General features: G+C 40.8%; 1 protein-coding gene across 2 annotated transcripts in view; it reads right to left on the bottom strand.

Moving 5' to 3' along the window:
- HECW1 (HECT, C2 and WW domain containing E3 ubiquitin protein ligase 1) overlaps window positions 1-16,055 on the bottom strand; it is a 255,096-nt gene that overhangs the window by 18,397 nt on the left and 220,644 nt on the right. For both annotated transcript variants that reach the window (XM_059849894.1, XM_059849903.1), the window contains exons 23-24: window positions 1,627-1,725; window positions 118-247 (exon numbers count right to left, since the gene is read on the bottom strand). In XM_059849894.1, the coding sequence (XP_059705877.1) occupies window positions 118-247; window positions 1,627-1,725 (229 nt within the window). The remainder of the gene's footprint in view (window positions 1-117; window positions 248-1,626; window positions 1,726-16,055) is intronic.

Below are 16,055 nucleotides of genomic sequence, written 5' to 3'. Positions count from 1 at the left end.
GGAGAAGAAAATGTTATTGAAAGGCTAAAGCATCTGTTCTGACCGAAAGATGTTCATCACGCTCAACTTTGTCAGATTCAAATTTGCTTTTCAGATGTTTTGCATAGCTGTGCTCACCTGTCCAAACACCTCCTCGTTCACTGTGAAGGTTAGATCCAGGATATCTGTGATATTGTTATCCTTCATCCACTGCAAGCTCTGATGGAACTCTTCATCCAGGTACTCTAAGTCACTTAAATCACATGGCCTTATTGCGAGACAAGAAAAAAGATATGATCCTGGGACTACTGTCAGGATGATTTCCTACTAAGTGTGTGAACAAATTTACTGAAGATCCAACGTAAAACTGAAGTTCATTTAGTTTTGTTAACATCAAAGGCTGTTTCACAGACCCTCTTGAAGCAGTTCTGCAACTGTTTGCTTTGCATAGCTGGGCTCAAGGCCAAATCTGCTGGCTGCCTGCATTATTTACTGTCAAAAGACACCCCTGGGGCTTGATTTTACGTGGATCTTCAGGATGCCCTGCACTTCATAGAACACGTGTCCCTTCAGCCCCACCATGCTGTGCTAGGCTGCTTCCATTATCTATCATCTGCCAGGTGAGCACACAGGACTGACACAGGGCAGACGAGGCAGCCTAAATTTCTGCTAATAAGGAGCCATCCTTGTCTGCTGGAAGGACAGATTTGTCATGAGCAGCCTGGTTTCTAATTCCCTAAAGGGGCAATAAGGATGCAGGGAGAACCCTAGGTTTCAGCCTATTTTCAGACTAGATCAGGTACAATTTAGATATGAGTGTTTGTACCCCAGCAAAAATAATAGTTTTTATAAACCCAACAAAGAATAACATGATAAAGAACTTAAAGGACTGTTAAGACAGGTATCTTTGCTGATTTGGAATCATCTTAATTGATGAAATGCTTCAGTTAAGCTTTATTCTGCTCTTTAGCATTTAATTGCAGTCTTGAGTTAATATTTACGGCTTTTTTTATTGTTGCAAAAATTTTGTGTACATTGTTTTACTTCAGTCTATTAATTAAAGAGGGACTGACTGTCAATCCAAATTAAGCTTATAAACTACAAATTGAAAGTAATGTATTCTTGGTAGCTTGCACTTACTAAAATAAAAGACAGGAGAAGACCAAAAAAACATTCCCTGGTTATATCTACATGAACATTCTTAATTAACCCAAGTTATGTTTTAGAATGAAAAGCTACTCCACCAGTAAGGCACAACAAATGATGTATTTTTGCTTAATATAACCTCTGTTCTTTTTTTGTTGTTATTATTTTGTTTCATTCCATCAAAGATGTTTTTCAGTCTTCCTCCTGGTGGAATCTTCATAACTTTTCACCAGTAGTAAACTCTGGAGTTATGTGTCAGAACTTTCTGATGTGTGTTTCTAAATGTCGTACTTATTTATTTTTGTCAGCATAGTATTTATGAGTGGCAAATTCTTGGAGAAAGCAAAGAAAAATTAAAATGTGTTCATTTTCTATTGCAGACCAACAAACTAACAGCAGAAAGAACCTGAAGGTCAGTGTGCTCGAAGCAACCCCCTGAGGGTCTGTGTCTCTGTAGACTCCCTGTGGGATCTCTGTGCACAGTTGTGGGGTTATACTCACAGCCTTAGCAGTGCTTTGTAGAAGGGCCTTGTGAAGAAAGCATCAAGAAGGTACTGATGGATGAGAGCCAGACCAAGAATACGACCGCTGAACCTGAACCTGGGAAATAAAAATGCAGAGTTAATGAAGTGTAACTCAAGACTTCCAGTATAGAAACTTACAAAGATAGCAACTGGGTTTTCTTTGTTAGTTTGTTTCTGAATTAGTTTTTCACGTTTATTCCCTGTTTTTTTTTTTTTTCTGAGCAGACACTAAATGCCACTCCTCCCATGTCTGATCAATAATGGATCTCCTTGATGCACCTCCTACTGTAGCCATACCTGCAGCTGGCATGCTATGTGCTCTCCTGTGCCAAAACAATGAACACTCACTTTCTGTGATCTCTCTTTCAATGTTCTGATATAGACTGACTACATCTAACACAGTATTTGGCCAGGGAAATACTGCAATGCTCCTCCTCAGTAGAAAAAATGCTATCACAAAAGAGCTGCAAAGGATGTTTGGAGACTCAGTATATCCAGTTTCTGACTAGCTACAACCATGTCTGAGGTGGGGCTTTAAAGTACTTTAAAAGGGTACTGAGTTGACTTGATAGGGGAAAACTGAAGTTCAAATAAGCTAACTCTTGTGACCAAGGACACATTAAAATCACCATCTAAAGCTCAGGCACACTGTTCCAGACCACTTTCTTAATTTTGCTGCTTGGCTGGTTTTGGTATTTACACACTCCTGTGTTTGTTTCTAAGAACAACCACCCCCAGTCCCACTACAAGTACACTCAAATAGTGCCCTGCCCATGTTAATCTGTGACTTGTGATGATAAACTGTTAAATTTTCCTTCCTATGATTTCTTCTATGACTTATTCTATATTTTTTCATCAAACCTGCTTTTAAATCAATCATTTCAGAAAAACACAAAATAGGTGTGAGTCCAGGTGAGTTTGATATTTGTAAGAACAACCCCCAAAAGCCATTCAAAACTTGTTTATATGCAAGAAAGGAAGAAATCCATCACCCCAAATGTGAGCACTCCAAGTCTAAGCTGACTGGTAACACAGAAAAGTTTTAATGCACAAAAGATGAGAAACATATCAAAAAGGGTAGAAACCATTCCTTCCACTTACAGGAATCAGTGCAAAGACCTCTCCTGCACATGAGTGAAACGCGAGTCTGATTGTAATAAAGGTGGCAAAGAATATCTGTTCAGTCAACTGAATGCTCATGGGACAGAACAACAAGTGCTTAGTATGTCAAATGGGGCACAAAATAGCCTGCTGCGGGCCCAATTAGCATTTACATCACCACAGGAGCTGCCTCTGGGTCCCCTGAATCTGAGAAAAGTGCTTATGATTTGCAGTTGACCAGCCACAGAAGAATGATTCTATTACCCCCTTACAACTGTTTCCACAGCAGCAACAAAAGGCAGCTGTTGGCTCTAGTTAGGGGCTGCTTCACTTCACCTGTGCTCCAGTGCAGTGCTTCCAGCAAAAGGCTGGAAGGAAACGAGGGGGAGCTGATACAACGAAAGCACAGTGGAAGCCAGACAGCTCAAATCCCAGAAATGCTGAACCTCTAATCTGTCAGTTTTATAGCACCTTCAGGATCCATAATCAAGTCCGTTTGTCCTACACAGCACGTGTCAGCTTTTTTGGTTTTGTTCTTCATCCCCATCCATCCCCACAGGTTTTGAAAGTGAGCAGTGAATGAAAATGCTGGGGCTGTTCCTCACCACAGTGCTCACCCCACAGCTACTCAACTGTGCGAGACGGGGCAGGCAGGAGCCACCTGGAATAAAGTTGAAAGTGAACTGCCAGGAAAGATTTGGGAATGTGGCTTCTCCTAAGAAACTGCTTGAATGTGTGAACAGCATCCATTTTCCCCTTTCTGCTTGTTTCACTTCTGCATGGCTTTGAGGGCATTCCTGCAAAGCTGACATGAATGGGCCATGCACCTACACCAAGGTGTTTACAGCTACAGGGACACGTTACAGGGGCCATTAATGGAGAGTCTGATTTGAATCAGTGCCTTGTGGCAGAACTGTATCAAACCATCCCAAAGCCACGGGCAGCATTTCTCTGGGAAAGGTCCAAGCCCGGTGCACCAGCCTAAGAACACAGAGGATAAGTGAGATGAAATAATTAACAAAATGTTGCCACTGCTGTTGCCTACCAATACAATGGATAAAAGAGCTGTGTTGCAGACCATATTCCCTGGCAGCTCTGTATCACCCCAGAAAAACACAGTGCTGTGTGGCCAAGGCAAGTCAGCTTTCCAGTCCACAAACCCTTCTGCCCCTGCATAGAGCTTTGGCATCTCTGCAGAGACCTGCTAATACTTGACTCTTTTCTGAAGAATGGTGTAGCAGAAGGTTCTCTGGCCCCTTGTCCATGCTGGACAGGGCCTGGGACCAGACATGACACTTCTCTGGTCCAGCACTGAGAAATGTGGACCGTGGTAAGCCAGCAGATACCTATCAACAGGAAGCATTTGCTGCCTTTCTCAGAGAACAAATACACAATTGATCTCTGTGTGGCTCCATTCAGTTCCTCAAGCAGCCACTACACTCAGACAAGCACAGCAGTCCCACTTAATGTATCAAAACTTACAAAAAAGTAAGGAGAACCAAATTGCCCTCCTCAAAAAAGCCAGTTAAAACAAAGCCAGACTCCTGTGTTTATTTCTTCCTAAAAGATTTAGATCACAAGTAAGATTTAGAGGTGGGTAAAACAGTCCTTTCAGAACAAAACAAGTTTTCTTGACAGAATAAGCGGCACAAAGGTAAATCCTGGCTCGAGGGCACATACCTTCCTTAAGCCTGAATTACATTTATCTTTCCAAGGAAGTGTAAAATACTTGTTTGGTTTCTTTCTAGCAGAAAAGCTAGTTTGGGAGAGGTGGGGAATGCAGGGTCTTGCTCTGGCCTTTTCTTTCAACACCCTTCCCTTTTGGAGACAATGATTGAGTCTGAGTAATGTGCTCCAGAGAGAGGGTAAATGCAGGAGGGAGTTAATGAACAGGAAATGGTGGAATGAGAGACAGAATTAATGAGCAGTGGAGCTGCACTGGTTTGACTGCCTATTGACACTGGTCGTCCACTCAAAAAGGACATTGTGTGCACCTGCTTTCTGGCTTTTAACAGCACTACACTTTGACCCATTTGCAGAAATTTCCACTGTACCCAGCTAATTCCTTTCCCTTCTGGAGGCTTCAGGTGCCCCCAAAGCAGCCACAAAAGCCCATTGCAAAATAACAGGCTCACTCCCCTCGATGGGACTCTGTGAATACTTACTGCATATCCACGTGCTCAGGGAGAGACAAATCCATGCTGTAGCAGCAACTAGGCAATAAATTTTCCTCCCACTGCAGCTGAGTCACAGGAGATTTAATGTACTCTGGTCCTTATGATACAGCACCAGAGCAAGGACCCACAATGACCCACAATTTGGTACAGGGCTCTCTCTTAACTGGTTCAATGAATGGATCTCTACTTTATATGACAGTTTTACCTTGGATTCAGATGGGTAATGGTTTACATTGAAAAGATTGTAATTTGTGTGTACAGAGGAAGAACAGTCTTTATCATTCTATTGGGAATGCCTTGGGAACCATGCCTTGTGAGCTAAATTAGGTACGGTATGAGAAACTTCAAATCCTAAAAAGAGGAAGCACCTGATGAGATAAAAAAGATTGAAAATCCTGCAAACCTTATATTGCTCAAACACATCAGCTGCACGTAACTGTGCCCTTCTTGATGCAGTAGCTTGTGAAAAAATATTCCAAGTAGGGCTTGAGAGATATAAATATAGCATGGTTCATGTCAAATTTGAAAATGTCACTTTCTCAAGAACTGTTTTCTGTACGTGAAATTTACACATTCTGTTGCACCAGTTTTAAAACTCTTGACTGTTTAATCATGCAGATGAACTTTTGGCCACCTGAAAGACAAGCTGAACAAATGAGGCTACACTGTGGTCCAAGGGTTTCTGTCCTTGGCAGCTCTTCTGAGGACGAATGATATTTGTCAGGTGGATGTACCTGGAGAGCCTATTAGTCCTTTCACAGTGGGAGAGACTGGATCTAATCTTGATCGTTATTAGATACCAGAGACTCTAAAAAGAGGAAAATATATAGAAAGGCACAATCAAGGGAAATACTTCACCTTGAACATGCTTCTTATTAGACAACAGAGAATTCAGTCATGAAACAAAAATTTGTAGGAAACTGGGCATCATGGATTCAAGAGGTTGTGGTACAGCTTGTTTTAAAGCACTGTTAAAACTGCCATTGTTATGAAGACACTTGTGAACAACCTGAAGGCCAGAAACTGCTGATTAAAGGAATTAAAATTCAATTCTTACAGTCTAAAATTTTGTGATTTGCAATCTTTTGATATGAGGAGAGGACACAACATGCAGAGGAAAATGTACTGAGTCTATGATTTCTGAATTTTGGTGTTATCACGAGCACTAGCACTTTATAAACAAAGAACTTCTTTTAATGCATGAAAGTGATAAGAATGTGTATTTTGCAAAAAGAGTTGACCAGCGAGATGGTTACAACAACTGTGCCTGGACTCGTATATTAAGAATTTTAAGCAATACTGGCAGTGTGTCAGGCATATGCTCCAGAGGTCTGTGCCTAGATGTTGGCAGTACACATCCTTGTGTTGGCTCAGTGCAGGACATGGCCAACATGTCCTACATGAGCTACACCTACAGAGAAATGATCTAGCAGATGATCAGGTCACCTCTACAAAACCTTGTCAGTAGATCAAATCCACACCTCTATCTATCAGTCTTCATTAACAAATGCCTTTCTTTAATTTGGTGTGCATATTTAACCCCTGCTCACTCAAATGAAAGAACATTTGAAGGGACTAATGGGATGACATGAAGCATTCTTCTGTCAGGAAGGCTGAGCCATGCAGGCTGGGACAGCTCACGTGTTCTCTTTATCTGACTTGCATCTGCAAACTCTGCAGACTCCTCTTTGCCACTGTGTCATTTGGCCTCGTGGCAAATGTGCTCAGTGTGTCTGCAGGTTCAGAGGTGGATGCTGTGGCATTCCAGCACCATGCCTCTACAGTTCAGGAATCTGATGACCTCATGTGTCATTAATATGAAAGGAATGGCTCTTACAAAGGCTGGAGACAGAAGTTTATGAAGTCTCAGCACATTAAAGAGAAAAGGTAAAATAACTCCTAAATTAGTCATAGAGGAGAATTCCACTGTAAGGAGTAACAGAAGTACTGTTGGCTCATCTTCTTTTCTCATATCCATCTCTAATACAAAGAATCCTTAGAGAGATCAAGATCTTAGAGAGACCAAGATACATTGTTGGGTCACATTTGCACAGCATCTCCCAATGCTGCACTGACTCCAGTATCTAACCACACTGGCATCCCACATGAGAACTTACTCTAGATCCCTGCAAGCTTCTTTTGAAGGAATGGTAATGACTCACCCCAACAAGGTTTTGGTTTTACCTCCTGTGCATTATATTCTAAATACTGAAATGGATCTTATCTCATATATGGTCAAAATTCATTCCAGGTTTTCAGACAGTTACTGAGTTTGTAAGGGGAAATTCCACACTTCCTCACTGTGAAACCACAGAAAATTCTGTAAGGTAAGCTTCATTTTTCAATCCATTTTTTCAATTAAAATTTAAAGAAAACATTTAGGACTACTGACATGGAGCAACTGTGTGTGCAGATTTCCAGCCTGAAAACTGATGAACTTTAAAAAGTTAAGAATCTACAGGGATTGATTCCTGCTGCCCCAGCAAATGTGACTGGGATTTAATAGAGGATACATTCGACTCAGAGCCAAGGCATTTCATTCAGGCATCAAAAGATCAAGAAGCATATTCCATGAGCCTCTCTTTGATAATCCTGTCTACTTATTATGCCTATAAAACTTAAAAGTTTTACTGATATTTTCAAGGAAATTTGTTACACTCATTTAAGTAAGCACTAGCCTCTCTTAAGTAGCCTCTACTGTGAAGTGGAACAGTCCAGCAAACCTGCTTGTGCAGTGTCATAAAATACAAAGATCGTGCTCAGAGAGGATGGGAAATATAGGTGCATCACCCAAGAACTGAAATTAAACAAGAAAAGAAAAAAGATGAAAAATGATTTTCAGAAAGAAAAGCAACTGGGTACAAATAAAATTCCTTTACATTTCAAATCCTGAACAGATAATTTTCTTTAGATGAAAACAAGCCATTCTTTAGATATTTTTACTTTTGGTGGGCACCAGGTTTCATATGATGAGTAACTTTATGTGAGCCAATATCTCATTTTAAAGCTAATTTGTGCATATATTTTCAGCTGCAAAAGGTCAGTACAATACTGGCACTTCAGTAAGTCCTACTTCTATTTTCTGGATCTATCTACAAGTAGAACACGTTTCTGTTTCTCAGTACCAAGGAGTAGCCACATGAAAAAGAACTATTGCTTACATGTGATGGAAATGTGATCTATCCATGTCATTCTAAATCTCTGGAGGTCATGCATCCTAAATTAGCCATTAAACCTCAAACCATTCCTGAAGCCTAAATTACCAGCAAATGAAAAACAAAGAGATAATCCAAACCTTATTGCTTCTTTATTTAACCTATCAGATCATTCAAGTCTTTTCCTTGCCCTTAACCTAGCCATTTGTTCACTCAAAATATCTTTTCATCTTTCTTATATCCTGGCTATACCCACCACAAAAGAAATGACAGAAAATGTTAAAAGACTAATTGTGTCCCAAAGAAGAAAGCATGAATTTATGGCAAAAGCTGCAGGCTACTACTCTGCTTTATCCAGAAAAATGAGAGGCAAAGATAATGTAGATAAGGGAAATTCATAAAATCCCCTTGGCTTTCTCTTCAACACAATCTATCAAATGGTTCCTTTCCTCCACACAGTAGCTCCAGATAAATGCTCACATGGACAAAGGGTCCCAGATGCATTTGCTCAGCACTGCAGCCAAGCCAGGAAGCCTCACGCTGGAGTGGCTGGCACTGCCTTCCTGCACATCAGCTGAACTGTGCCAGAAGTTCTTACTGCAGGTACAGGAATTCCTCTGTGTGGGGCCATTGCAGGCACACCAGCCCAGGTGTCACGGGCTGTCTGAGCACCAGAGACACCACACGTTGGAAACGGAGAGATGATTGCCAGGTCTGCCTTTAAACTAGTAAGGAGATTAAAAAATGAACACGGTCTCTCTGTAAAAAGAAATCTATGCTTGGTATCGTTTTACCACTAACAAGTTCCATGAATGCAGGGGTTTGGAGGAGGAGATGAGGAGTGTGGCAAGTGCTGAAGTGGCCATCTCTGCTTGCAGAGCCATCTCTCAGCCTCTTGACCACGATGTACAGTCATCCTCCTCTGGGAGAAGCCCTGCCAGAACGCAGCAGCACAAGCACGACTAACCTCCATCAGCAACCAGGTAGCCTTTAGCTTCTCCTGCTGGTACAAGGGATAAGACATGCTGGTCTGGGAGACTCTTGGCAAAAACTCCTCTGCCCAGCAGCTATGGAGGGGATACAGACTGAGGTATGAACTATTGGCTAGCAGACAACAAACCTCTACATTTTGTGATTTTCAGATCCTAGACTTTATTGCTGACTGGCAAATTTCAAAGCAGAGGGATCACCTTCCAGAGGAGATCAGTGCCTATATTTCATGTGAAAATTGACAATACTTAAATACAAAAGTAGAATAACTTATCTGAAGGTATCCAGAAAACAAGTGATAGAGACAGCAATGAAATCACAGTCCTCTGGGTCCCTTCTCCATTTTAGTTGTTGAGTCTATTTGGCATTTTATATGTTTATCAGCTTATCATCAGTTCCTGCTAGATCAGTTCACTCTGATGCTTATGGGTTGTTTTATTTCAAACGAGCAAAAGAACATTTTCATCAAAGACTTTGATTTCTCAAAGACTTTGGAAGAGTTGCTGGCGGGCCTTTTGTTAACCTATGAATTGGTGAAATTTCAGACATTGCATCACTTATGTTTGCTTTCCATAGCTTTGCCATGTGTTGAAACAAACTAGTCAAGCTACAGGGAAATCCACAGATTTAGTCATCTGCCAGGCAAGAGGGTCATAAAAACACATGCTGAATGACTGCACATTTTCCTTCAATGGCTAACTACCAACACTGCAGCCAAAATAACTGACTTATTCTCAAAGGAGGCACATCCTTTCCAGCCTGTCTGGGGTATTTAGGCATGAGAGAGACTGCTCATCATAAAGTCCTGGTAAGCACCCAGGAATGTTTACCCTGCACAATGAGGGGTGATGCAGATATCCTTGAGCTAACTTCAAACAGCTTATGGGCAGCGCAGAGCCCTCTGGACTTACCACCCCTGTACAAAGCCACACACGTGGGTTTGCATTGTGCTGCAACTTGGCTAAGGATCCCTGTCTCTCAGGACGAGAATCCTCAACTGAGTAAAGTCAGAAATCTGTGTGCTGATATTCAGACATGCTATGAATTGCTTGGCAGTCTACTATAGGTCTTGTTTTGCAAATCAATGAATACTTCCAACTTTTATTAATACCACTGCAAACTGACCACTCTGATCCTCTTCTGGGAAGATGCAGAATAGCAGAACCTTTGCATTTGTGTTCTGAAGCCCAAAAATTTTTTTTACTTTACTTTACAAATCTTTCCAACACAATTAAATAATTCCAGTTTCTAGTATGCCATTTTCTGGAATGGAAGTCATAAGTCACAGTGTAAAATGCTTCCTTCAATGAGCCACAAGATACTGAATGTATACTTTTGTATTCTTGCTATCACATCAACTTCTCTCATGGGTGAGACAGCTTAGGATTTTTCTCATCCTCCATAACTTTATCGGAATTTTGAAAAATATTCCTATTCCAAATTGGGGCAAATTGACAAACATTACCTTTCTCCCTTTAAAGACATACATATCAGATAAAATTAAATATTTTGTATTCCCCTTCTCTGGAATTCAATGTAACACTAAGGTAACATACCAAAATGAAGAATAATTTTCAATGAACAAATGAAACTTCTAACTTTTAAAACATCCCAGGGAGAGGCCTACAGAAACAGAAATGCTTTTGCTACTCGAAAATACCCAAAATGAATTTGTGTGATTTAATGAAAACAATATTGCTCTACAAGCAGTCTTTCTTTCGATGTATGAATTGTGTTACTTACAAAAGAAGGTTATCTTGGGAATTTCTGCACCTGCTTTAGCTGAATTTTCTTTACCTTACTGAAGTCTGGATAAAATGCAGTGAAAAGTAAGGAGGGGAATGATGACTGAGCAATACTTCATAGTGACAGCTCAGCCTTGCCATTCCAGTGTTGCTGGAACAGGAGATATGACAACATTCATCACGCCCTGGGGTTTTTTTGCCACTACCAATACACAGACAATCACTGCCCATTGTGCTGCTTCCCTGCAGGCCCACGTGCTCGGGGACAGCATGGATCTTACCCTTTTCTCCTCTGCCACATGCAAGGTGCAGACACTGCAGAGAGTTTCATGTGAAGCCTCCCTACTATGGGCAGATTTAATCTGCAGTGTTGCAAAAGACTGAATGGCCCTAAGCAAGGGAAAAACCCATAAATACGAATTTTGTAAATCCAGAACAAAAAAGAACAGCTGCCTTTCCCTCAAACCAAACTCTAATTTGGAAGAAGTGCTAGAGAGTCTATGAGACTCAGGGAAGGGAAAAGGGGTAGAGACTGTGAGAGACATCTCTTCTTTCAACTCATAAAGCAATACCATTCTGATCCTCAAAAGAGCTTGGAAAAAATTCTCTAGTAAGAGAGAGAAAGTCAAGAGTAAGGTAAATATAAAGCAGAACCTTTTTTTAAAGAAAGAATGGTTGCTGCACAAGCTCCATTAGAATAATGTTTTTTTCTCCTTCAGTTTTGGTTTGCCTTTAATCTTCCAATTCCTCCTGACCCTTAATAAATAATTAACCAGCTGTTGAGGCAGGCTCTATGTGATACAGTCATACATCAAACTTAATAGGAAAATCAAAGTTTACTTAAGTACAGGAGGCATTGAGAGAGATCACAGTACAGCAGCAAGAAGGCATTTCAGTAACATACCCTTTTCACACAGTGAAAAGGTCTTATAAATTATTTCAGCTGCACATTTATTTTAATATCATTCTTGTCCAGAAGATTTACAATAGTGCTTGAAAATTTCTCATGCAGACATAATTTATTTAAAATAAGATATTGCTAGTAATTAAAATTTATAGTCTAACATAACATTAAATGCTTTGGCTTTCTATGGTGCCTTTCATCTGAGAATTTCAAAGCCGTTCCAAGCAGTACTGTACATCAAACGGAATTCAAGTTGATTACATACTAGGAAATCTTTCAGATGGAAACTGAGGCAAACAGGCAATCATTTGATTTCAAAAACAACTGGATGTAGCTTGATGCCTCACTCTGGCGTGCTTTATCTGATTTTTAAGGGGATGAGTTTTCAGTGTTTAGCATAAACAGGCCCTTTCAAGACAGCTGCAAAATTGGCTCCTAAATTAATTCCTCCCCCAAATGTAGACCCACACAAGTGGCCCTTTTAAGCCCAAAACCAAACTCTGTGTTTCTAACTCCCTGACTAAACAGGTATTGGGCCATATGTAGGTTGTCTGCCACAACAGCTGAAAAGTCAGAGAGAGTCATGAGTAATTCAAACAACATATTCCCAAGAGCTCCCTTCAGTCAGTGGAGAGGAGTAATGGTTGTTTCCAGACCTCTTGCTTAGATGCTGTGACTACATTTCTCCACTGTTTCTATAAAGAGCCAGGGAGAGTGCCTAAATCCAGCCCGCGAGCTGGTCCACATTGGAATACAACCCATTAGGTCACAAGGCAATTTGTCACTTTCTTTAAAAACACTTTAATTGAAATAAGTCAATCTCTGTGTAGAAGGATTAATGGAGGTTTGTTTCCTATAGATCTGACTCTGATGGCCCTACATTAGCACACTGCAGTAGCTCCCAGTTCCTCCTACACATTCTGCTTCCCAGACTTTGGAGTATCTCCAGCTTCTCCCTTCTGTCTCCCCTGAGCTTGCACAGCTCTGCCTCACATCCCCAAGCTACTGCATAAGATGATGTGGCTGGTTTGCAGCCTGTGCCTGGGATGGACCTGTCAGCTCACTCATGCTGCCTGGCCAGCTGTGAGGACAGACAGCACATGGCCAGCTGTGAGGACAGACAGCACACATCCCTGCTGAGCTCTCCCCCCGCCTCTCTGAGCCACTCTTCTGCGGATCTGTCCTTTACACAGACACAAGTTTGACAAAGCTATTAGGAAATTATATTCTTCAAGACATTTACCGTCCTGTCAGACAGGTCTTAAACTGATTAGGAATTTGTCTGATGGATAAGCAGGGCAATTGCACAAGGCACAACTCATAAGGAAACCGGGGTAAGAAAACCAACCAAGCTCTAAGGAGAAAAGACAGCTGAAGTTGCAACATTCTCAGTTCTCCTTGGGTTTACTATAACAAAAAAAAAAAAAAGGAAAAAAGCAACACCCTGCATTCTCTAGCACGCTAGAGACGGATAGTGCTGGTTATGTGGTTTCTCATTAACACAAAATAAATAAAAGGGCTGCTCAGAGGTTGGCTGGGGCTATGCCCCCACAGCATCGTGTAGGCAAAGGGAGCCGCCTTTGCCCATGTGCCAGAACATGTAAAAGCAACAGAGGCAGTGCCATGCCTGAAGCAATGAGCCCTGATGGGAGACAGCATGTATTTGCTCAGCTCAACCAGTTGCAGTGACCATGTCAGCTGACTTGGAGCACAGGGAAAGCAAGATCTTGTCTGCAGGGAGAATGGGTGCACCAGGCTTCCATCTGCCTGCAGAATGAGATGCAGATATACATGCAAGTCTTCTGTCTGACTCTGCTCTGTGGCACAGACTAGAATATGAGAAGAGGGACTGGAGAGAAGAAAGAAAATTCATTATGGGAAATGAATGAAGAAAGTCCTGCCCCAAAGCAGTTCTAAATGAGCATCAAGTTATAGAGTTCATGAGGACTCTATAATGCGGCCAGCAATAATCTACAACTTCTGGAGACCTGAGCATTGGGTCTGAGTGTATCACATCTGTGGTCTCAGCAGGATTCTGAACAAAAACATTTTACTCACAGGTCTTCAACTTTCTAAAGGTTCTGATAAAAAATGCATTAATTTTTATATAAAGAAAAACAAACAAAACACAACAGGGCTTCTCTGAGATGGATACAAAATGCTAAGTACGATTAGCAAGCTGTAAATGCCTTTAAGATAACTGTAGCACTAGGGTGCTGCTCTCTGGCTGCATAAATGTCACAGCAAGGTCCACAAATGCTTACTATTACAAAAACCCATGCTGTCCCTAATTCACAATGAAAACACAGAAAAAAGATGTTTCAAGTTAACATCCCTCAGATCTCCAAATGAATGTCTGTGAATGATTTTTTTCTGTCTAGGCCATTTGGTTTTTTATGCAGAGACTGGGCTTGTTTTCACATTTTTTTCTTTTGTTCCGCATTTTGCCCACTTATGTGGAAAAGGGTGAAGTACCTCCAGTGGGGGTGTATTTCACAAAATGTTTTCAAATATCTAGGCAAAAAGCTAGACACATTTACCTAGATCAGATAGAATGGCTCATTACTGGCACGGATTAAAAGCAGCTTTTCTGGCTACAAGCTTCAGGTGCATTCTATACCATGCAGATAAAAATATATCATCAAACTTCTTTGGTCTAGGGGTTGTATTTGTCCTTTCAGATAGAAGGGGATTTAAAATATTTTAACTTTAAAAATGTGTGATATCTGTTATTTCTTGTGTTCAGTATTCACATATGTTAACTGAAGGAAAAAGTCTTATTCAATGGAAGCTTGCAGGAAAGGTGTTAAATCTCAGTTTCTCCATAAATGAGAAATATTTTCCAGTCATTATGTCTCTTACTTAACTTGGCATATATACAACTAGTCTGTGCTTTGATGTGCTCATTTTGGACTCAGAATGCTGTTTGTACAAAGAGCAAAGCATGAAATAAGCCCCTAAAAGGGGCAGAACTGTAACTTTTAGGCTGGGGAAAAAGAGCAGTGTATTTCTTCATTCTGCCAATATGAATAAAACCTCACATCTTTGCATTTTGTTGTATTCATCTCAAATTCACCACTGTTCGCTTAAGAAAGAGAAAATGTAAAATAATTTTGAGAGCATTTTTTTGCTAGGTCTGTTTCTTAATATATCTGTGTCTGGAGAGGTCTTGCAGAAGCACTATAGAGAAAAACATGCCAAGGTTAGATTTCACATAAATAACAAGCCCCACAGCACCAAAAAGCATACAGCTGAAGAAATCTGCAAATCTAAACCAATCGTGGTTGTGTGGTTTTCGTGACTGACATCAGACTTCAAGCTTTGAAAAGACTATGAATATTAATTACCTGTGACCCTGGAACTCTCAAACTGATTCATCTATGTTAGCTGGTGCTTCATAACAGATTTGAGAACAGGAAAGTGATATCTATTTCTGGCACGTGACAGGGAGGAGGCTCTGCTGGAATCTTATCAACAAATAAACCTGAGAAACAGAAGTTCTAGCTCTGATTTGATGAGAGTGAAGAAAGCCTGGGAACATCAGAAAACGTCATTCCTCAGGAACAAAGAGCAACAAGGCAGTTAGTACAGTGTCCTCACAGAAGTTAGCTTGTAAAGCCTTAATGGGAGAACTGAACTCAGTTTCAAACAGGTTGGTCCAATTCCTATCTTCGCAGGCTGCACAGAATTCTGAACACAGGACTCTAAGGTTACACATGAATAGCTGAGATCAGTCACACAGTATAAAAACATTTAGAATGTCTAGATATCTACAAGCCAATCATGAAACCTATCAGGCTAATTATAAACTGCTGGTCTCAGGCAATTATTTCCATAACAGGTTCATGAAGTATTTCCAAGCACCGACTGGATTGCTTATCTTTCCCTTGGGTTATGCAATCTTGCCCTATTTACAATACTGCATGTGCAAACCTCTTCATTCATAGCATTTATTTCCTTCTGCAGGGCAAGAGGCCGAAGTTATCTCTTGAAAATAGGAAAACAAAAATGTCTGAAGGCCAAATAACATTCTGCATTCAAGAAGCTGGATTGATATGTGCAGTTGGAGAAACAGCCTACGTGTCTGACTGCTGCTGATTTTTGGGTTAAATGCTAATTGCTACAGGAAAATCATATTAGGTGTCTTTCTGCTGTTCTATATACCCAGGACACCTTTAAAAACCTGCCTCTTTCATGCTGAAATCTTCCAAGGCACATAAGGACAAAATGAAGGGGATCAAACACAGCATATATGTTTTGCAGCAGAATTTATCACTTAAGAAAATTGCAACTATTTGCAAGGACAGTGTTTATAACACATAAGAGCCAAGGGC

The sequence above is a fragment of the Haemorhous mexicanus genome, chromosome 1 (genome assembly GCF_027477595.1).
Source record: "Haemorhous mexicanus isolate bHaeMex1 chromosome 1, bHaeMex1.pri, whole genome shotgun sequence".
Taxonomy (NCBI): Eukaryota; Metazoa; Chordata; class Aves; order Passeriformes; family Fringillidae; genus Haemorhous; species Haemorhous mexicanus.
This window is presented reverse-complemented; position numbering and strand designations above follow the sequence as displayed.